This window comes from Macadamia integrifolia, chromosome 4 (assembly GCF_013358625.1).
Source record: "Macadamia integrifolia cultivar HAES 741 chromosome 4, SCU_Mint_v3, whole genome shotgun sequence".
In the NCBI taxonomy this organism is placed as follows: Eukaryota; Viridiplantae; Streptophyta; class Magnoliopsida; order Proteales; family Proteaceae; genus Macadamia; species Macadamia integrifolia.
The window spans coordinates 5,693,708-5,718,157 of NC_056560.1; the positions used below are offsets into that span (position 1 = coordinate 5,693,708).

The window sequence follows — 24,450 nt, forward strand, 5'->3', positions numbered from 1 at the left end:
GCAGTTGAATAAAAAGAGAAGTATGTGGATATCATAAGTCAAAATCAATCGTATGGTCCACCATATATTGAATCTTTTCCCTATAGTTGTCTGAATCTTGTCCAACATTGACTTGTTGATCTTTCCACATCTTGAAATTCCCCTGGGCTAAAACTTACCACATGAATCAAGAGTGATGTGGAGATTTGGCCATAAAATTTGGCATCCAAAACTACACATGTATTAAGATCATTCTGAGGTTTATCTGAATTATTCAAACAAGGATGTGTGAATCAAATTTTATCTAATTGAACATCAATATTGCATCACATACTCACACTTGCGAACAATGTAATCTTTTCATTTTGTTATGTCGCTTCTTATAGATTAAAACTTACATAAAGATTAATTACTTTACAATTGATGCTTTTGACTTTCATTTTCAGATGGAAAACCCCTGATGCATTGAGCCAGATGGATACAAAATTTAAGAGCCTATGGGAAAAAAAGGAAGGGAGGAAACATGTAGAAAGAGATACCTATACAGATACAAAAATGTTACAATGGATAGGCACGGGCCCTTTTCCGTATGTTGAAGCTTACAAAGTACTGAATTCAGAGTCCTGTTTACGGTTTAGAAGCACACCTTCCTCCCAAATTTCAATCCACCTGTAAATAAAACCATTCAAACAGGAAATGCATAAACATAGAACATGGCTAGTATTTGTACATGAAAGATAAGAGGAGCTTGAGTGACATGATAAGCATAATCGTAAGAAGAGATGGAACAACTGTACAGGATCCCACAATTCTTAAAAGGGATGATGGTCCAAAAACCTTCCCCAGAATATGCAAAATATAGATGCAGAAGTTCTGTTTAACCTCCTCAGTGATGCAAAAACATCACTGATCACTGCATCTTCACCATCTCCCTCACCCACTTCTTCATTCCTAATGGCAATTGCAGTCAACAGCAGCAGCGACAAGCAGGGAAATCGGAAGTGAAAAGGAAGAAGAAAGTGGGTGCTGGTAAAATATCTAAAGCGTACCCTCAAACCTTTGTTATACTTTTTGCCCTTGGCCCCTTATAGGAACGGTGTATTGAAAAAATTCAGCAACCCCTAGTGTACATTAACATTACCCGCAAATGAACACTGGAGACAGTTTTGGGGCACAACAGATTACTATACTTTCCTTGGGACCGTTTCATACCCAAACTCAATAAAAAAGAGAGAGAATAAGAAAAAAGAAATACAATGTAGATTATGAATTGTGAGAAGTGCTCCAAGAAAATTAAAGAGGTAAAGAAAATGATATACCTAAGCAGATAATAAGTTTTCCTATGAGCAGTCCTCCCCAATTCCAAATTTGATTTCTTGTTCCATTATTGGGAGAATTTTTCCAAAGTTGGGATCGTACAAACACAAAGTTGACATTAGTCCTAGAATTAGTGGAGATTAATTTCTTGATCCATGAGAACAAAGATAGTTCTGATACAAGAATGTTTCATTAAAGAAAGAAGTCTTGATTTTCCACTCAGTATTATCAACTACTAAATTTTATATGCTACATTGCCATATGGAATAGTACATGAGAACAAGTATAGAACCAAAAGGAGACCAATAAGATAACAATTTTACTTGCATACCTTGTTCCATCAACATCAATGCACAGGAAGTGACCATGCCGCAAGCCATCTTGAAAATGGCCAAAAAAGACATCGCCAAACTTCGAATAGAAGCGGGCTTCACCATTAGCTTTGCCTTTCCAGAAGTTTGCAAACCATCGGTCTCCAGTGTGAAAATAAAACCAACCCTAAATGAACATAGATATGTGGGTATCGGAGTTTAATGCCAAACTGATGCTTAGCTAAAACAGTTAATAACAACAGATTAATTGATAACCCAAACAGATCTGATAAACCTAATACTCAGAAATGGAAATAGAAAGTTCCCATAAAAAAGCTAAATTATGGAATCCTCTCGCCTATAATAACCAAATAAACTGGCATTTGTATCATTGTGATGTCAAGATGCCTTCTTACATGTAAATCTGGAGGAAGAAACTGATATAAAGTTCCCCTAGATTTTCCACTTTCCTGTACAAACAAGGTGGTGTGCAAGTCAAAGAAAATGATTTATGGTCTCCAAGAGTTTGTTTTTAGAGATTCAGAGGAACTATGTCGAGATGTGGACATCATAAATCTAGGATACGCTACACTCTTTATCAAACAACAACAAAAGATCATTGCACTCATTTCTATGTCGATGATCTAACGGTGATAGAAAATGACATAGAAGAAGTGAGCTAAGAAAATACTTAGGAAGAGAATTTGAGAGAGAGCATTTGGACATTGATGTTAAAAAATGAAAAGAAGGCATCTTCACTTCATAAAGAAAATATGTTTAACATACTCAAGGAGGCTTGTTTGTAAGGGTGGAAGTGAGCTAAAACACCCAATGAGGAAAACCATTTGATTAGTGAGAAGAACAGGATACTCTGATTCTTACTGGCAAAGGGCAAGATCAGACCTCGTAGGTAGCCTTGTTGATGTCTTGTTTAAGAAAATATTTAATGGATTGAGTGCTGTCAGTCTATGCATTCTCTAAGAAAGCCCATCTGGAATAAGGTTAAAACAATCTTTTGAAATTTCAAAGCTAAGCCAGGAAAGGGCCAATTAATCTCAAATGGGCAATTGGGCACACAAAATTAAGGTCAGTTTTAGTTACCAGATATGATATCCATATCAGACTTGTATACATCACTAGTGGGTAGTGGCAATCCTTTAAAATGAAGAAGCAAAAAACAACCCATTGGTGCAAGTTCAACAGTTCAACTGTTCAAGTGCAAAGCCAGTGTATAGATCTATGGTTCATCATATATGCAAGCTCTTGTTGTTTTAAATTTTTTATGGGGGCAGGAAAAACAATAGGTTTCTTCCATAGATTTCCTGTGTCCCACATTACAATAAAAACGCCCCCATGAATATTGCATCTATAAAGCTATGATAGTATGATGTAATATTTCATTAGAGTACTGAAATTAGTTGTGCTTTGCATTCAGTAATTTGCTAATCTTCTCACCAGGAGGTTCAGTGGTACACAGTTTCATCACATCGCAAGCGTACTGCCAATGTGTGGTATTCATGCACCAAATTGAAGGGTAGTGTTTTGATAATGTATTGTATTTTGTTGAGAGTGCAGTATAGCCATTCTCTAATATGCACTTAAAAGTGTTCCAGTTTTTCTTTCATGTGACCATTCAGGCAACCCACTTGGTTTTCCTTATTCCCTTCTCATTCTTCCTATCTGTCTCTATTTTATCCCACACAACTAACAGCAAATAATGGAACATGAGCAGAAGTAAAATGCTAAAATATGGCTGAGATCCATAATGTTTTTCACTTTTGACAATGAACATCCAAAAGACAGAAGAAACAACATGAATACATGTGCAGGAAGAAGTGAGGTATACATGCACCAAAGAAGTACATTAAGCAGATATACCAATGATTAAACACATTCTTTCTCTCAAGTTAGCAGTGAATAAAATATCCACATGGACATAGAACATGTATACCTTTCCATGCATCAGGTCATCCCTCCATGTTCCTTGGAAAACGTCCCCATTACTGTAGTATAATGTACCAAGACCTGACTTTTTACCATAGCGCCATATACCATCATATATGCTTCCATCAACAAAGGTTAGACAACCCTGCATAGTAGAACAATTAGGATTGCTAGCAAATGACAGAACAAAAAATTCTTAATCCTGTAGCAAGACATATTGGCCCTACTACGCAAATATAGTTTCAGAATACCTTTCCTTCAGGAAGACCTCCTTGGCAACGCCCCCTGTAGATTCCACCTCGATATTTCATCTCCATAATAGGACTCCACTTTTTCTGTGAATCTCTTTCAGCTTCCTGTATCAAACTCTTTATTCAAAATGTAACCTCACATTTACTGGAAATAGTATTCATAATGTAGTCCTACATTTCTCAAATTCACTAACAATTCATTCTATTAAATTGGTTACGATATATTCCTTTTCCCCAAGGTCTTCAGAAATTTGAAATGATAAATATGATTAAAAAATTTAGAGCTCGTCATCATCATCACCATCAAGGAATGCATCAGCATTCACTAAATACTTTTCTGGATTCCAAATAAAACCAGTATCAGAGAGAATCATGGAATATCCTTAGCCAACTAGTTCATGGAGAATATACAAAGCTTCAAAGGGGGAAAAGCAAGCAGCCCAACAGCTAATACCAACTCTAATATTTATTCCAAGAGGGACCACCCACTTCTTGCTGGTTGCTCTTTTTTACCCACCATTTGTAATGTAATTATGCTTTGATTATGTTAAGATAAAGTTTCTTTTTACTATATGCACAGGACTAGAGTCTCTCTCCTCCCCCACCCACCGCTCAGGCCACTACAAGGCATTGAAAATTACAGGATGTACAACAAATAGCTTACTAAAGAGTTACGATAAGGAAGGGAGAATACTACCAAACTAGAAAGAAACTTCTTAAGAATTAAATTTACCAGCATGGATGCTGCACGGACCGAAAGCTGTCCTTGTTTTTGAGGAGAAGCAGCATTTTTTCCCTTCAGATATGTGGATGCAGCATTGCGAATATCTGTTACAGCTAGAAAACCTACATCTCTTAGTGCTTCCCAAGAAGGCAAGTCTGAAAAGCCCAGTGGCTCACTGTTCATAGCATCCAATGTTGTGGGCTCTGAGGGCTTTGTAGTGTTAACAAACTGGGGAATGTTTCTTGATTGTTCTGAGGGTCGCACACCAACAGGAAGGCTGTAGACACTTAAGCCGTCAAGCATGGGAGTCGTGGAGATATCTGCCCGTTCTTTGGCCCATTCTTGTGCAATATAGAATCCTGGTCCAACATTCCCGCTGATAAGTTGTTCCCTTTCCAGAGCAGTTCCTCCTAGACAACCAAAACCATAGTTAGTGAAAACATGTCTTTCTGGAAAATAGAACCATAGTTAAACTGAAAATTAATTATTACTGACAGTAGAGCATGGTTCAAGATTTCGGTTTTCAATCTTGGTCAAAACGAAACTGAATGCAACTCATAGGCATGATTTTGTACCGTTTTGGCATTTTTGATTTCGTATCGCCAATACAGTACATTCATTTGATTTAAATATCAAATCTTGGTCGAAATGGGTTGTTGTTTCAGCCCATTTTGACATATTTCAAACGAAACCTGCGAATTTGACTCCAACCCCTTGCTTTTGAGTTTTATCCATTCCACTAACAAATCTTAGTGGAACGACGTGTTGGAGCCTTCTACAACACAGCTACAACAATGATTTGGTGCATTTGAGCTAGATTTCTTAAAGATTCACAGTTTGAGGTATACCATTTTTTCCCTAAAATTATTTTTTGCAAAAAATAAGGTAAATATGTAGTGGTTAGGATTTTTATATGTTAGATATCATAGGCCGGTCTTTGACTTCATGGGGCCGAATTTCTTTCTTAAAAATTGATTTTCTTGCAACAAATTTTGAAAAAATAAAATAATAAAATATGGTTAATACTTAGTCATCGACTGTTCACTTATGGGGTGATAGCTGCAATACTTGTACATTAGTACATGCATGTAGTGTGTAAGCTGTAGCATTTTGAAATTTAATAACATTAAATAATTTTAATCCATTTGTAAATTGCAATTACATATTTTAGTAGCTTTCATTTATTTTTGCATGATATAGTAATAAATTATGTGTAGCATAAGCTATATTTGAGAAATATACAGCCAAGGTACGTTGTCCACTACCAACCTAGGGTACAAAACCAAACTAACAATTTGAGCGTGTGTTTTAACAATCTAAATTTTCCATTTGTTTGGGGATTCTTAATTACGGTCCTCATGAAGTTTCAGGCCAAAAAATTTCCATTTGACCACCGAAATGGTCAAACGAAATCAACAACGGAAATGTGCAGAGTTTCGACCAAAATTCGGCTGTTTCACGAAATACTTCAGTTTTGACATTTCAACTTCTTGAACCGTGCAGTAGAGCTGAAAGAACATAATGATACATACCAGCGGTTACTTGATCATTAAATTCAAAATCCAACTCAGTGGTGGCCTTAAAAGGTTCAGCATCTTTTCTTTTACTTTGACTACTATACTCCCTACAATCACAAAATAATCACATTTGCCGTGATCAGTACAGATTTTCACTCCAAAACATAATCGTTCAAGGCCAAGAAAAGCAAGAAGGAGCAAATCAGCAGACCTCGAAGCACAAATTTCATCATATTTGCTGCTTGACGGAATCTTAAGTTCTTCAGAGTAAGCATGAAGATCTTCACTTGAATCTTCAGCAGAATATGAATTGGACATATCCTCACCATCTGATGAACTCAAGACTTCTGAGGACTCACTTGATTTTGGATGGTCCTTCCTCCATAGAGAAAACATAAACGGGAAATGCAGAGCCAATCTGGACAGAAAACTATTTTTTGAAGAAGCCTTTTGTCCATCACAGCTGACAGTCAAGAGACATTAGCATTAGAGTTGAGAAAAAGCATAACAAACAAAAAGTCCACCTCCTCCATAGCCTCAAGTAAAGAAAAAAGTAGCACACGATTAAATTTTATATTGCTAATCGATACTTGAATACATGATCCAAAACCATCAGGAAAATCTCACAGCTGGGAGTTCCAAAAATCTGAAAATATGTATCATGCAGGCAACCATATAGTGTGACAGAAATTGATCATCATGCATCTAATTCATATAGGCCGATATATAGAGCAACAGAAATTGATCATCATGCATCTCATTCATATAGGCCGATAAGTTTTACTTTTAACAGCATAGTAGACTGTAAAAGGAATGAAACTAGCAGAGCATAGTGCCTTGAGAAAATAATGGCAGTATAGTGTATGAGTTACCACACTGACTGAAGTGAGGATCCTCACCCTAAAATAACAATTGTTGTTACTATGAGGTTTGGCTCCAAATTAGGTTCACAAGTCACAGAAATAATGATTTCCCCAGTGCATCCTGTAGCCTGACGAAAGGTATGCAAGAAAACATGCAGATCATTGCTGTCCATGACACAAGCACTAGCCAATGTGCAGAGAACCACACCATTGCAATCCTGTGCACAATCAAACAACATGAATGGGTGGCTTTCAGGCAGTAAACAAAATATGCACAGAAGAAGAGCTACTTATGGCATCTAAGCAAAGAATGAAGAAATTAAATTTTGCAAACTGGATTAGATGGGAGTGTATATATTGGGAGTGCACTGCAAATATTATAGGTCCTACTAATGGTTGGAAGCTGCAGATTTGAGTGCTTATGGGAAAAACTATGGAGAATACTCCTTCAAGTTGGTGTGTGTGGTATTAGAGGAAGAAAGAAACAATAAATAAATAAGTAAAAAGGATCTTCTTTCATATCACAGTAATGTAAAAGGGGTAGAGGCAGTCATGAACTGCTCTAATCTCTCCTTCCCATTGTTGTGCTGTTTTCTTCAAGCCCAGTGAAATGTTCCCTTAAAAAAAATCTGTTGTTTCAGTCAATTTTGTGAATAAAATTCAAAATGTTAGAACCACAACTAGGCCTTGGACTGTGTGCTATGCATTTTTACAACTTAGAAAGGATCCAATGGGCCTTTTTTATTACGGAACTCAGATAGCCATAATTTTCTAGATGCTACAATCGGATAATGGTAGGCAACAGCAGGATTTACCAAGAGACGAAGACGAGAACAAGGAAACAGGACCTCGCATGAAGAAGAACCCACGGAAAATAAAAGAAAAAAGAATGAACAGCAGCCATAGCGAAGCCCACCCCCTCAAGCCCAAAGAAAACAGCACTCCACTGGAACCCCTTCCCCCCAACAAGAAGGAGAAAAGGAACAGGGAAGAAGAAAAGAAAAACCTAATTCAAAAGTAACAAGGGGACTTCTATAGCGAAAGCTATGTCTTCCCTCTCCATAGAAGCGTTCACACTTCTGAGTTATCCTTCCTCCAGCAGCTAGGTCAATCATGCCTTAAAAACAGAGGAAAAATGGATTTAAGCCTACCTGAATTTTTAACAAAGCTCCTCACCAGCCAGAAGATTCAAACAAAGTCTCCTCAGGCAACATGCACACGGTCCCTTGGGGGAGGGTCAAAATCCCTCATTTCCAGAATAGAGAACAATAAATATTTGCAAATTCGAGGATCTCTTCAATGATTGGAAAGATGTTTCCCAGGTCTAGAAAACTTAACCACAGCATTGCTTTCAAATTATGATACGTCGGGCCACAGTAACCATTTTTTTTTCCCTAAGGAAAGTCGGATGTTATCATATGATAAGGGACCATCAGATGGGTTGATACCATCCAAATGAAACAACAAAGCTGAGTTTCAGATTACAACAAGACATACTTCAAAAAAAACCTGTCGTCTTGTAATGCTGTTCAATTTTGTAATAGAATTAGCCAGTTAACTTTCTGAATATCTGACAAGAGGAAGCACTTAGACTACCTTTTTACCACCTGTTGATCTGACTCTGTGCTCAAACTCAAAGACTCTTTTCTTTGAGCCCATACATTCCAACAGATTGCAGCATGACATGTTTCACCCTTTACTTAAGATTAGAGCCCAAGTTTTGATGCAGATAAATCACAAAATTGGGCTTATTTTAGGGGACATAAGCCTTCAGTTGGGTTCTAAACATGTTGAGCATTTGGTCCAATGGGATTTCATTGTAATAGACCACATTAATGGGCTTAAAATAAGGGTAGGACCATAGAAGTAAGTAATATGGGATTTAATTTGTTAAGTCGTAGTAATGGTGCTGTTTAGTAACTGTGGTGACCAAGGATTTTAAGTATCGGCATCAGGTATCGTATCGGAGGGATGATTTTAATAGACTTATGCATCGGAGAAACGCAAGATACCCTAAAAATATGCATGGGTGTCCTCATGATAAATATAAAATACAGTTTTGAAACATAAAACACCTTATTCTACAATATGTAAAAATATTTCAGCTTGATGCAAGGATTTGAGTTGATTTTACCAAATCCAGTGATGCATAACAAATAGTGATTTGAATCTGCAACATTACTGCTTTTTTGCACAAATCTATTTTGGTCCATGCTTTGAACACTGTAAATCTGTAAGCTCCTAAAACTTGTTGAAATGGTGAAGATTAGAGTCTTCTTTTTTTATTTTATTTTTATGTAATGTTCGATGATTTCCTCTAACTCATATAGGAGAGAAAGACAAGTTTGCAAGTCCATTAGTTGCTCTCGATTTCTTATAAAGACAAGTTTGCAAGTCCATTAGTTGCTCTCGATTTCTTATCTCACTCACAGTTTTTGTTTTGCTTGTTTAAAGGGGGTGTATCTTACCTGTATTGGACCCTATCAGACCGTACCGGTCGATACAAACATTTTTGACAAATAAGTATCTATCTGATTGTATCGCATCGATACCCACTGATTCCGAATCGTATCATCCAATACAATACGATACGGTGTGGTGACAACTATTCATGGTGATGTTTATCATGTGTGGTGTTAATGTAGGAATGGATTTGACAACCAAACCAGTCCCAAAACTGCAGGAAATTATAAACCAAAGAACAACCAACATTCGCCCAACAGTAGACAACAACAACAGTCCAGTACTAGTCAGCCAACAGTCCTTAAAACCCAGAATTACCAAATTCAGAATCTGGAATTTCGAAGGGCAGAGTTTGCACCAACAAATAGGATATCCAATAACAGAAATAGAGTATGGCTAAAGTACGATCAAAATCAAAATATCACTAGAATAGACAAGTCAAATCAGAACTCAATTCTGGGCAGCAGATTCTGAAATCTGACCATCGATCCTAATACTTCAGAAACTTCAGCAGCAGATGTTTAAGGAACAAGTAAAAAGTCTAAATACTGATTAGAAGGTCTAAACCATCGAGAAGATATAAGCAACAACCAACTTCAACAGCATCAGAAATCAGACAAGAAATTCTGGGCAGAATCAATATCAGCCAGGACTGCAGATTACTACATGGCAAGTGAACCGGAGGTCTGATCTGCCTCAAAACAGGATCGAGTCCTCTTCTTAATGGTCCTAACAATCGACCAAAATCTCAAAGCCATCGGGTGGCCAGAACTCCAAAATAGACTAGGCCGACAGAATAGAAAACAGAGAATTTAACCCAGAAATTTCTGCCAAAAAGTTCAGATTACTTACGTGTTCCGCTGAATAAGAGAACCAATAAATAAGACCAGAAATAACAACCCACTCGGACTTCTCGCCGCAGAGTGTCGATTGAATCAAACACCAACCCCTAGGCCTTGATCAAACACAAGGAACCACCATTGAAACCCAGCGGCATCAACAAGAGAGTTTTTTTTTTTTTTTTTTAAATTCAAATCGTGGCTCATTAAAAGAGCCATCATCTTTATCTATAATGATGGGGAGGGTTTACAAGTAATAGTAACTCAGAGTTACTAAAAATTGATTACAAGAAGTTACTAAAAACTGGAAATTAGAATCTAATGAAAATAGAAACTAGTCTAGACAGAAATTAGAAACTAACAATGACTTGAAATTAGAAACTAATTTAGGACTTCAAAATAGAAACTAAATAAATAATTAGTAACCCTAACAGCAGCCCAAACCGTGGGCTGACTTGGACCAGATCTGGGTCGACCCAGTCAGCCACTTGGGTCGACCTTGGTCTTGGTTCTCCTTGTGTAAACCCTTGTTGGTACTGCATCAGGTGTTGTTTAAGTTATCAAACTAAGACTACTAAGTAGTCTACTGTGGGAGGGTCTTTATTTTAGTTGTAATCAACAATGACTCTTATGATCTCTAATTAAAATACACTAACCAGGCTCACGGTACTATCCCTTAGAAAACGTGAGATAGGTTTTCCCCTAGTTCTCTCTTCTTTCTTCTCTGTCTCACATTCTCACTTTCTTCTCGCTGAGTTGTTGTTGTACACAGCTCGTGGAATGGACCCACCAAGAAACTCCAAATGGAATTGAGTGGTTGAGTGTTGTATGCTTGTATTTCCCTAAAGGGATTTATATTTTGATAGCTAAATTATACATAGGCTCAATAGTCAATATTTAAAATATGGCTAGGGTACAACAACATTCAGCATCCACTAGCAAACTTGTGTCCAAACCACGAGTATAATTTTGGGTGGCTTTTTTGTGAAACTAATCCATGGAATATTTGCAAAATGTTAAAAATAGGCATCCAAAAAAAATTCAGGCCAACAAACCTTTTTCTAGGCCTTGAAACAGGTTATATCTAACAATATATTGTCTCAATTTTCCTCTGTATTTCATTTGTTTCTTTTCCATCTTCGGAATAAAATTTGCACCCCTCAATTTCACCACAACATTGTTAATGACATTGCAAATAAACACTGTGAAAATAAAATGGAAAAACCTCCCTCAATATTGCTTGCAACCTTGATTACAATCTGAAGCAATTTTTTCTTTCTTTTAATAATAAAGAACAAAATAGTGGTACAACTGATGGAAAATACTCAGAATGAGAAAAAAATGATCAATGGAAAAAAAAAAACCCTTACCTTTATATCACCACCAAGAAAAGGGCATTCAAAGACAGCTCGTGCAATTGAGGATTTCATATTGTTACCAGCTCCAAATCCAACTTTAGCTTCTTTATAGCTTTTCAAGATCTGTGCACAGTATGTTAGAATTCAAATAGGTGAATGGCATAAAATCAACAAATATAAAATGAAAATTCATACTATTACTTAAAAATAAATCCCAAAGATACACAATGAAAAGTGATATTACTAGTTAAAAATAAAGAGCACATGGCTTTTTGTTTTAATGATCATTAAAACTCTCATCATTGATTGCCAACCTATTGGAGTGGGGTTCGCAGACAAAGAAAATCTGGAACCATGGACCACAAAAGGTTTAGTTAAGAAAGAAGGTCAACGTAAATATGTAGAGAAAAGATAATTCTACAACAAATAAGGAAATGCTAGCCAAGATGTGACGATACAAAAGTGTGAAGAATGTATGATTCTGTCCAAATTACCTAATAAAATTACACCATTAACAGTCGGGCCTCCGATAATGGGCTCTCAGCATGCAAAAAGAAAACTGTGGCAATCATCAAAGCCTACTTGGCAGATGCCTTTGGTCCAGATCAAGCCCAAACAAAAGGATCACCAATCAAAGGGCTCTTTCTCATTCCCATACTCCCCAGCATCACATGGTGGAGAACTAAGCCGAGTATAACCAATTCACTACCCTGTGTTGGAGGGATTTCTTTCCACCAAAAAAAAAGTTGGAGGGGTTTCTAATCACCGTCAACGTTATTGATGCGGATCCAGGTTCTGAAACAAGAATTGGATCGCTTGGGGCCCACTTAATTAACAAGTAGCACAAATAACAGATCCAATGGCAGTTTTGTAATACACTTGAACTCAAGGATTAAAGTATCAGTATCAGTATCGGTCACCGTATTGGTTGGCTAAATTTAAAATACATATCGGAGGGTATCGTATAGTATCGGAGATACGCTAATATATGCTAAAGATCAAGGATAAAGTATCGGTATTGGTTACTGTATCGGTTAGCTAAATGTAAGACACGTATCGGAGGGTATCGTTTCGGTATTGGAGATACTTTAGACCATGAGTTGAACTCTAAATTGTTATTAGCTATGTTAAAGGGTAGGGGATATGGAAGGGTTTATAAATTATTGCCTAGGGCTAGTCTTGGAAGCAATTATAAGGTATGGGTAAGTGGTATATAATGAGGGAATGAGGGTAACATGGAAAGCGAGCAAACAAAATTAAAAGAGGAGTGAATCGTGTGTTGAGGGTTATCGTCTCCTACCTCCAGCACAAACCAGAGGCAGAAACCAATTGCAGCTTCGAAGAAGAGAACTTCTTCCCTAGGGCTCTGTTGGATCGCATATTTTAAAGCAAGGTTCCAAGTCAGAGGCCTCTTGGATGCAGCTAAGGGTCACCAAAAACAGTAATGGAAGAGGGAGGATCTGATGTCTGAACTCTAAATGACAGTAGAACCAAACCAGAACTGGTTCCAGGTAAGAAAACACACCTAAGAGGAGGATTTGGAGTATTGGAGTGATAAACTAACCCTAGAAATCCCAGGTCAGATCGACACACCACTTGAAAGTTTGAAGCAATTCTTAAGGACAGCTATTACTGCCGGTTACAGAGAGAGGAAACAGAACAGTGAAGAAGGAAGGGAAAAGAGGAGGAGGAGGAAGAAGAGAGAAAAAGAGAATCACAAGGTGGGGAGAAGAGGTCAAAAGACCCAGTTTTGCACCTACCCGGCACCAAAACACTCAATTCAATTCATTCTCAAATCTGTCCAATAACTTGGGTTACATGCCAATTTATATTAAGCCGAAATAAAAACTTGTCTAATTAAAATCTAAAACTAAAATAGCAACTCCTAATTACTTCCTAAGACCTAACTAATGAGAATAGAAACAAAATAAAACTAAAATTGAAAATTTCTACTTGTCTAATAGCTACCCCCAAAATAACCCAAAATAAAAGATTTCGTATCTTCCCAATTAAAATAACTCAATATTTCCTAAATAAGATAAATCTTAAAATATCCTATTATCCCAAAAATCTAACCGGACCCGTTTCGTCTCAGTCAAGATTGCCAGGAGGGTCAATCCGGGTCGGTTCTGCATCAGTTATGATTGCAACATTAATTGGAATCAGAAGGGGATGAAGAGCTCACATGTGTGCGCCTCTGCCACAGTTTCCGTAGCCATCACCAGCCTACCTATTTCCTCATTTCTAGACCAAACCATAGTCAGTAGCCAAAGAAACTGTCACCAAAGAAAAAACTGTTGGCTAGAAATTGCAGAAACTACTACCTAATACCACTGGAACAGAAGTTGTTTCAAGGCATCGCCAAGGCACCAGCTCTTTCTTGGGTCCAAGGCCATAGAAAGCCTCGTTAACACTTCACAATCTTACATTGATTTATGTTTATTACTTTGTTTTTTTGATGAATGCCCACATTATATCCTACGTTTTGTTTACTATCTATTGGTTTTCTCATATTAGGCCATTATTAGCATAATTATATCATACTGCATTAATATTGCTTCTATGTTGCATATAAATATAGTTATATAGAATTATCATTGTTATATTACATACAGTCATATACTGCAGGCCAAGGGCACCTAAGCAACACCTAGCTGGGGGCCTTGTCGCCTAAGCACCCCTTCAACGCCTTGGTTAGCCCAGTCGCTTTGACTATGGCCATAGGTGATGGCAACCACCAAAAGAACAATTTAGGCATCTTGAGAGGCCTGGTGTGAATGAAACAAAATCCATGGAACTGAGACAATCCATTGGTGTCATTCAATGTTTAATGATGGCTTGATTTTGATGTCCACTGAAAAATGACAAATCAGAATCGACCACGGCAGTAACAAAATGATCTCATGCCAGAATCAAAAGGGGCACAACTAATTGAATCAGATATTTAGTAAGGAGGCCGGATATTATTGGATAAAATATATATAGATATCCATAGCTGGAATAATCAAATCACATACAGGTCCGACCTAGATAAAATATCCCTTCCCTAGACAGCACTAGATAGGTTGACTTCAGCTCAGGTTCAGGTTAGCCTCAGCAGACCTTATTGAAGGTTCAACAGAAATAGAACTCCAGAATCAACTGTAGGTAAAGATTAAAAAAAAAAAAAAATCAATGAAATACAAACAAGCTAGATCAAAATGCTTTCTCGTTGACAGTTCCACAGAAATTAACCTTGTGAAGGAAACTTACTTTCAAAACTTCAGGGACACTGAGTTCCTTAGTGTTTTGACAGGGTGCTTCAAGAAGTTTTGTATGCACCTCCTGCAATCACAAGGCTATGTGAGCGTTTTGCGTAGGCCCATAAAAAATTAGGAGCTTAACAAATTCCCAGCAACTTACAGATGCAAGAATAGAGACAGCATTGATGCACAGCAAAACAGCATTGTTTGCACTCTTTAAAGCATCAGCTAAAGTTACTGCTTCCTTTTTCAGTAGAGCATCAGTGTCAACCACTGGGGATCAAAAGAGGGAGGAAAAACAAAAACAGCAAATAAAAGTTATAAACTTATTGCTGTATACAATAAAACACCAATAAGAATACAGAATTCAGCTAAGACAAGTCAACTTCAAGGCTGTTCCTTCTTTACAAACTTCCTGAGTAATGTCATAGGGAATCACCACTGCAGATTTTTACTTCAGGGACCAATGGGGAGAAATCAATGAAGTAAAAAAATCTACTTTGATCCTGTCAGGTCCATACAATCAAATTCAAAACAGACCCAAAAAACAGTTCCCGCAGATTTTTACTATGTTGCAGCTTATGAATAGATCCTTCTAACATAAATAACTTTCTTTCCAATCTAAATCCTCATTTTCTTCATCTGCTAAAGGACTTCAAATTCCTGACATGTTAGAACCCAAGCAAAACAGAAGCTCTGGGCTGAGCTTAAATAGTCAGTTCTACCAGAATGTCCTGAAGTACCTTTACATAAGTAGTCAAAATATGCCTGTGAATAAGCTATGTGCACCATCTTTTAATATTATCATGTCAGCACAAGGGGATTCAGGTCATACCTTTACATATCTTATGGTTTTTAGCCATGTTTTACAATGATAAGACTTTATGGAATTTCAGACTCGAGAAAAACCCCAGCATTTGAAAGTTGAAAATCGAAAACCACCCTTTCAACCGAAAATTCAGTTTTTGTTCTTGAACAGAGGGGTTGGCTTTTTATCCTTTTGGAATTTGAATTTTTATCTATTTTTATTGGATTCAAATAGGGAGTATTTGTTTATTTATGAATATATCTTTAAGTAAATGGAATTAAAAAAAAAAAAAATACATGATGTTTTGCATAAATAAGTACCAAACCAGCATGCCAGACCAGGTTCAGCCACTGGCAAATTTCGGTCAACACCAAAGTACCATTTCAGGTGTTCTTTTTGTGAAATTAATTCATGGATTAGATTAAAAAAGTTAAAAATAGGCACCGCACAAAAAATCAGGGCCAAAAACCACTTTTTGGGCCTCGAAACCAAGATTTCGAATTGGCCCAGAAAATGTACCAAGTTTGAACCTGGTTTCTCTGGTTTTGACCCATATCTCAGTTTCGAGCTTGGCCAAAACCAGCCTCAAGATCTAGTACTTGATCCTTGCCTAGGCAGTCATTTGGCCATATTGACCACCCAGCAACCCAGCCAATAAAATGTTCACAAATGCATTTTCCTCATGTATTATTTGTTGTGGTATATGCGTCTTAATAATGTGTTACAACTAGCAGTATCATTTGTTTTAGTTGTGAAATGGAAAATAAAGAAAGGATTTAATAAGAACTGTCTAATCCGGGTTGATCAGAATTTCATGGCTTTGGGTATCATTCCCAGGAATAAGTATAAGAAATATGGTCAATGGCTAGGAACAAGTAAGAACTGTACAGTCATCAGTAGGCACTTGCCATTCTGGTTTAGCATTCTTGAGGAGTCTAAGTAGGACTACCCAAACACGGATAGTTTCTAATTTGTCATCACTGATTTCTGTTGTCCTTTTTTTTCTTTCTCAAGAGTCAGCAAAAAAATGACTTTGTTAAAAGAAAGAACCAAGGCCTGCTCCCCCACTTTTTTTTCTTCTTTTTTTTTTTTTTTTTTTTTTTTTTTTTTTTTTTTGGGAGGGTGGGGTGGTGGGGGAGGCTCCCAAACAATCAAAACACACCACCATCAATAAATAGACCCTCCTCCCCACTTCCAACAATTTCACAGCAACCACCAAGAAAAGGAAAGAAAAGAGAAGTGAAAAAGATCAGCCTGATCAGGCCAAGAAAGACCCCACAATAATGGCATCAAGCAACTCTATGCTGACAATCTTTCTTCTCTGGGGCTGGCCATTTCAACAATTTCAATTCCTTGCCATCCTGACCCTCCAACATCATAGTTGTCATGATGCCTGGGCAACAAGGTTCTTCTGGAAGTCGAAGGCGACTAGTTGCCTTGTGCGTCAAGGCTTCCAAACTCAAAACCTATTGATCTTGCCCTCAAATGTTATGAAGTTTAATAATTTCTCCCATTATATGCTTCTACAATCTCACATTCTCACTTTTACCATCCTTATGTTTTATATTTTGACCTTTATTACCCTAAATAATTCTATTTACAAGATGAAAAATAACTGGAAATATAGCCTGTGATATAATTTTCCCTTGAAATCCTTTTCCTTTTTTCTTATCCCTCTTAATTATTTCTGGACAAGCACAATTGAAAATTGTTTTTCTCTTTTGGGTGGTAGCCACTTCAAAAAAAAAAAGGGGAAATTTATAATTTTTAAGATATAGCCTTAGATCTAGAGCCTCACCAATACAAAAGTTTGTGTGCTCCTGGAGTTGGTTCACCAAATCCTTCACCTATAAACTCATAAACCATCAAAATTTTAATAGATGCATGCAAACTTTAAAAGCAGAGCATAACAACAATAACTTTCAAGACTATAACAGAAAAAGGGATAACCTATCAAGCTCAACATGTGGGAAATTGTAATAATAGAAACTAGGGAAGTGATGTCTGCAACAGCAAAGTACAAGTCACCTGGCCTGGATGATTTTGCACTGCATTCCTCCAAAAGAATTTGAATTTGATCAAAGGTGACCTCACTAACGTTTTCATCTTTTGAATGAATTTTCTCAAACAGATAAATAAAAAAGGGTAAAAATTCAACTTTTATTCGCTCATTCCAAAAGAAGAATGCACTTCTAATTCTTGTGACTACAGAGAATCAATTTAATGACCAAACTTGTACAAGATCACTGTTAAGTTTCTCTTAAGGAGAATCTGAGAAGTGAAGACTTTATCCTCATAAGGTGCATTTTTTCTTTTCTTTTTTTTCCAAATGAAGCATATCCTTGAGAACTTTTAATAGCTGATAAGATCATCAGAAATTTAGAGACAGTGAAGAAAAGGATATAATCATGGTTTAAAGTATCGGTGCATATTGCATCAGTCAGTATCAATACAATACATGCACTATTAAATTTTTTCTTTTTCCCGATCTGTATTGTACCATATCGTACAATACGGTCCGATACAGATCGATATCTACAGATTCACAAACATTTAAAAAACCAATTATATCGGTACATATCATACCGTATTGGCTGTTATGGCTCGATACGGTACCAATACAGCTCAATATGCTTGATATGTCTCTCTAAAGGGGCGGAATGCCTAGCTGTTGCACGATTGCACTAGATGCAAAAACCACATTTTATGCTACATATTATTTAAGCTAAGTACCACAGGACCATCATCAGGTCCCTATGCTTGATCCAGTCAGTGTTATGTAGTTTGTACATCTTTCAAACTAATACAAATGTCACAGTTAATGTAATAAAAATATGTAGTGAAGAAGCTTTTATGTACAAAACCATCCAAATATTACAGACCAGGACCGATTACTTTCCAAATGTAAAAGTATGCGAAAAATGTGCCCATCCAATGGTTCTTAAAATAACTCAATAGTGATGGAAAATCTTGAACACAAGATGGAATACTGTCACTATTACTTTTAGCATACCCTTTTAAAAGAGATTAGCATTGAAGTACAACTAACAGACATTGCCCTACCTCATCCTGTCGTCTTTGTCCTTCAAAGCTGAAAGGCTTCAGAATAATACCAACAGCTAATCCATTAGCTGATTTTACTGTTCTAAGAAGCTCAGCTGCTTTAACATGATCCAATCCATAACCTGCACTGGCCACCTATAACAAAAACAAGACTCTGTCAGTGAACATACAAATATAAGAAGGGATGGTGCAAAAGAACTGAGGAAAAGTAAAGAAATAAAAAAAGAAAAAAGGAAGCAAAAAGGATTTTATTTTTCAATTTAACTAAAAAGAGAAGGATTGTTTCTTTTCTTTTCTTTTCTTTTTGAGCAACAAATAAATTCTAATGGGAGGAAATGTCTTTTAAGTACAACAACACAGCCACACAAGACCACAAGGGAGACTAATCAAACGTATAAAAACTCGTATGCAACAAGTATTTAATAGCCCTCCCATCCCCCCCTTCTGCCAACCCATGACTCAGCAGCTATAAGAGTTGGCAGACCTCATTCTGCACTAGATTGAAAAGTTCCCTTGAGAGCCCAAGGACCAAGCTTTCCCATTCAGATGGATCATGAATGTACCAACATTGACCTGCTGAGTTTCCATTGAGCCATCAAAATAGCCCCATTGAGTCACCTTCAGTAATCACGTCTACACACCCTTGAATAGGGAAATCTCGAAACCCCTAATAACACCTTCAATTCAGCCCTAGTGAAATTTCTATTACCTATCAGCTCAATCCCATACACCTGAGTACCCTTTGGCCACCAATCCTGCCTTGTACCTCTCAACAATACCATCTGATCGGTACTTGATTGTGTAGACCCACCTATATCCAACTAGAACTCTCCCCCCGGAAGATCAACAAGTTTCTAAGTACATTTCTTCTCAAGTACCATCATTTCCTCAAACATGGCTTGCTTTCATTTTGGGTCAGACATGGCCTCGGTGACATTTTTTGGAATGGAATGGAGGAAAGGGAAACAGTAAATGCAACACCTGTAGAAGAGAGAGCCTCATAGGAAATAAATAGGGATATAGGATTAGTGCAAAATTTCTTTCCCTTTTTAATAGCAATAGGAAGGTCAAACTCAGAAGGAAGAGAAGGAATGTTACCTAATTGAGGAAGGTGGATCTCAAGATGTGGATCCAAAGAGGGCTCTTGGTAGGTCTTCTTTCCCCTTTTTTGTACACAAGTAACTCCTTCTCAGTACCAAAACCACCAACTGAATGATTACCAATATCAACAACATCCACCTCTTTGTGTTTCCCAATGTCAAGCATAAAAGTAAGAATAGGCAAGGGAGGAAGAAAGCGGATGACCTCAGCAGCCTTTTCATTCCCACTAGTCTCCCCCTGAAGAGGATGCTGATGAAAATCAAAGAAAGATACAGATTCGAAGAAGGTGATATCTTTGGAAAAAAGTCACCTTCGGAAGAGGTGTGGTAGCATTTATAGCATTTGGTGGAGGGAGAATACCCAAGAAAGAAGCATTTAAGAACCTTGTGGTCAAGTTTAGTCCGAGAGGATTTTTTAACATGAACATAACAAACACACCCAAACACCTTGGAAGAAGAGAGAAAGTTGAAACCTGAAGAGACAGGGTTTCCAAATGAGTTTTGGAACCAAGGAGTTCTGTAGGCATGCATTTGATTAAAAAAGTAGCAATAAGAAGAGCATCAGACCAAATTTTTTTTGGAACATGCATGCCAAATAGTAAACTTCTTTTACTAATGACTTCCAACAAATGGAGTTTTTTCCTCTTAACTACCCCATTTTGTTGGGGTGTGTCAACACAAGCCACTTGATGGATAATTCCATTATCAGTAAAAAGGTTTTGAAGGCCACCGTACATATACCCCCTATCAAAACGAACAATTCAAACTGAGTATAGACCATCTAATAAAAAATTTGAAGGCATCATAAACATCCCTCTTATGTTTCATCAGAATAGTCCCAGTAGTACAGGAAAAATCATCAACAACTGAAACAAAGTAGCGATAGCCAAATAAAGAGGTAGTAGAAGAGGGTCCCCGAACACAAGTATGCATAATATGAAAAGGAACAATAGATCTATTACCATGATAAGGATCATAAGAATGATAATGTTTGGCAAAAATACATGGTTCACAATGAAATGCATGAGAAGAAGAAAAAGAACTGAATAAATGAGGTAATTATTTCCTCATAGCTACAAAAGGATGGCCTAAACATTGCTGCCAAAACATCACAGAATTCACAAAACTTTTGTCATTACGTCCACACACATAGGACCGAGTTGTGGTAAAAAAGGTGGTCGAGGTTCAAGTAGGTGATGCAGATTAATAGCCAAAATAGGCTTGTTTTATTAGAAATAAGCCTAGGGTTGGGTTGTATATGTGTTGGGCCTTCAGTCCATGTGGTTTTGAGTGTAATAGGCCACTTTTATGGGCCTAAACTAAGGGTTCTAAGGTTGCATACGGGATTCAAAGATTTGTTTCCTTTTTTCTTTAGTTTCCTTCTTAGATGGGGTTATTTAGTTTCTAATTTCAGTACCTAGCTAGTTTCTAATTTTCAGTCATAAGTTAGTTTCTAGTTTCAGTAATTGTATTTTCCTAGTTTCTATTTTCCGAATTGGAAACTAGAGGAGCTGTTTTTTATTTAGTTTCCTATTTCAGTTTTGGAAACTAAACTTAGTTTCTATTTTGTAAACCCCCCCATCATTATTATAAATAAAGGAGAGCTCTCATTAGTAGAACTACGATTTATGAATGAAAAAAGAAGTTTGCTGCTATGTCTCTACTGGGATAGTTGTATGTTTGATCACAGTGGAAGGGAGTGGTACTTGATCCATTTGACTCCTTGCGGTGGGAAGCCCGGGAGGATCTGCTACAAGTGTTCTTTTCTTCTTCAAGTATTTCCTATCCTTAATCTCAAGGTCTACTGCTACAGGTATTTACTCTATTCTTGTATCAATTCTGCCCAAGCGATAGGCTTCCAGTGAAGGAATTTCGATCTCTGTCCAGGCCCAACCGATGGTCACCTTTGGCTGACATTTGGACCAGAGGTTCCCCTCATTAAAAGAGGAACTCGATCCAATTTTGGTCTCCATCTGAGCTAAGGTTATCAAGTTATCAGAAATCTCTCTTTGCGGTTTTCCATTCGACTCCTTGCGGTGGTCTCCATTGCCAATAATCCTCTTCGTCATCAAATCCTTAAAATGAAAGAGAGAAGGAAAAAAAAGTGAAACAATTCAAGGATTTAGTTAAGTGACTCGCCAGATAAAAGATTAGTGGCAAATTTAGGGACATGAAGAACAAACTCTAGGGAAACGAAAAAAGTAATAGGAATACTACCCTTACCAAAAATAGAGGAAAGGGAGCCATCAGCCACCCTGACCTTATCCCTACCAGAACAAATGGAGTAAGAACCATAATAATGGGACATATTAGTCGTGTGGTCAATGGAATCAGAATCAATAACTCAAGATGGAACTGTAAAAGGGTCAGATGTGGAGACCTGCAAAACAGAAGCTGAAAAATCTGGCTTTGTAGGTGATAAAGGAAGAACTACCCATCTGTGACATGACTTTACGAAATGCTGCATATCCTCCCTGGTAAGGGAACAGTGATCTACCTCTTTTCTAAGTGGATATCCCATAGGATCAGTCTTAGTCATCACAATATGTGCTCTAGCTTTCCCTCTTCAGCCACAACGCATACTAGGAGGAGACCCATGAAGTACCTAGCACCTCTCTAATCGCCCAGGTTTCCCACAGTGATCACATCAGAGCCAATCTTTGTGATCCACACGGGCCCCTCTGCCTCCATGCCAATATCAAAAGGGAAACTACAAACCCAGTAAGAGTACCAAAAGCCCACAAAGGACTACAACCAAGGCCCACATGGGCTAAAAGACTCAAAAACATGTCACAAGCATGCCCATTAGGCCATTACAACTGAAAGCCCACAGGGCAAAAGATAAAACAAGGAAGCCCATTACAAGCAAGGGCAACCAAGTAAATTTCAGTTAGGGTTCCATAAATTGTAACAAACTATCTCATCTCTTCATCTTCTCAGCTGCCAAGAGAGCACTGGCGTCAAGAGGGAAGCCACGGCAGGGGGGTTAAAGTCGAAACAATTTGATTCGACAGCCAAAACGAAAAACCATATTGACTAAAAATTTTTGTTTTGGAGATTCGCCGTTTTCAGCAATTTTTGGGTTATTTTAGTCCCATTTGGGATCATTTTGGTCCATTCAGGATGTTTGGACTGATCCAGTAATTTCTGCCGAAGTTGATAGTTGCCAATTGTGGGCGAGTTTGTGGCACAACGGTTACAAGTTGGTCACAGTTTCAAAACTTGGAAACAGCCTCTTCTGTGAAGCAAGGGGTAAGGCTACGTACACTTGCCCCCTCCCAGACCCTGTAGTAGCAAGAACCTTGTGCACTGGGTTGCTCTTGATAGTTGCCATGGAATTGAAATCTCTAAACTCAAATTCAAATTTGGACCAATAATTTTGGATATCAACCGCATCATTCTTTCCTACACTTTGCCACAAATGTGAGACATCATCCATCCTGTCTTTCCATTGGACAAAGAAGAAACAGAGCCAACAGTTCAAGGTGGAAAGAATTTCTGCAAAAGCTAGAAGCGGTATTGATGCGTAGTTGCAGAATTTAAGTGAATAGGGAAAACGGCAGAGCAAAACTTCTATGATTTCCAGAACCGATGATGAGCTTGAGGGCAAAATTGCTGACCTCGTGCAAGGGTTTCAAGAAAAGCTCACGGTTGTAGGAATCTTTCTCCCCCTTGATGAGCATTGTAGTGGAAATGGCAATGCTGGCAGCAAGGCTATAGGGCTTGTCCTCACGGTTTGAAATCCTCTATATGAATCGGAAAATCCATAGGTTGGTCAAGAGACCAAAATGACCAGGATTCAATCAAGAGTGATACTTACATGGCATCCCTTTTCTTTGCAGCAGAAACATGGCTAAAATTGTGCCAGTTTTTTCATAAAGCTTCTTTTTCTAAGTGGATGTGGCAGTGAAGCATGTTTAAAAAGTTGTCTCTTACTCCTATTACATGAAAAAGATGTAGGCTAATAATCTATTTTCCTAATCACGATTCAAGTCTTTCAAGTCTCGTTTTACCAAGCAGTTCCACACTAGCAATGAGAACAATCAAACCATTATTGAACATCTTCAGATGTTTTCAAGCAGGAAACAAATGACAATACCATTTAAGTATCTAGGAAGAACATAAGAGAAAAAAAAAAGTAGACGATGAATAGATAAAAGGAAACAGTTGTACAAACAAGGACAAGAACCCGAGGACACGACTGCACCGATACTGGACCTTCCACGTTCCTCGGTACAATACCTGAAGAGATACAGGAAAAAAAGAACTTGTTAAATTCATAAAATGTGTGAAAAAGAAAACACATACATGAAGATGAAGAAAAGGTTCACCTCCTCAAATGCATTCATGATTCATGTTACACAGATTGGGGGGGGGGGTTGGAGGAGTGTCCAAAAAGTCAACATATCACATAATCATACTCATGCTATGTCATGAAGTGTCGTATGGAGGATAAAAATTGGACAAAACTCCATCTTTCTTTGCATAATGTAAACCAATTATGATAGGGATCAGACCTAACTCCATCTTTCTTTCCCCTGTTTTAATGCATTATTTATTCATAAAAAAAAAAAAAAAAAAAAAAAAAAGTCTATTGAGGCGGCCTTTTTTTCGAGTTTATTTTGCCTAGTCCTATGCTTAGTCTTTCATGGGTAGATATCACCCCAATTG

The 24,450-nt window shown here is 37.5% G+C and overlaps 1 protein-coding gene across 4 annotated transcripts; it reads right to left on the bottom strand.

Moving 5' to 3' along the window:
* Nucleotides 1-319: 319 nt before the first annotated feature.
* On the bottom strand, nt 320-24,100 carry LOC122076801 (protein ACCUMULATION AND REPLICATION OF CHLOROPLASTS 3-like). 4 transcript variants are annotated; one of them, XM_042642368.1, is made up of 14 exons: nt 23,969-24,100; nt 18,680-18,814; nt 17,415-17,463; nt 14,969-15,081; nt 14,819-14,890; nt 11,579-11,689; nt 6,943-7,124; nt 6,255-6,506; nt 6,059-6,150; nt 4,536-4,936; nt 3,803-3,907; nt 3,559-3,696; nt 1,628-1,794; nt 320-648 (listed from the first exon to the last, which is right to left on the bottom strand). In XM_042642368.1, exons 1-14 carry the CDS (start codon nt 24,083-24,085, stop codon nt 579-581), a joined length of 2,004 nt encoding a protein of 667 aa, XP_042498302.1. In that variant the 5' UTR covers nt 24,086-24,100; the 3' UTR covers nt 320-578. The 4 variants fall into 4 exon arrangements, with proteins under 4 accessions (XP_042498302.1, XP_042498301.1, XP_042498303.1 ...); XM_042642367.1 differs by having other exon boundaries at nt 23,957-24,100; XM_042642369.1 differs by having other exon boundaries at nt 23,953-24,075.
* Nucleotides 24,101-24,450: the final 350 nt, after the last annotated feature.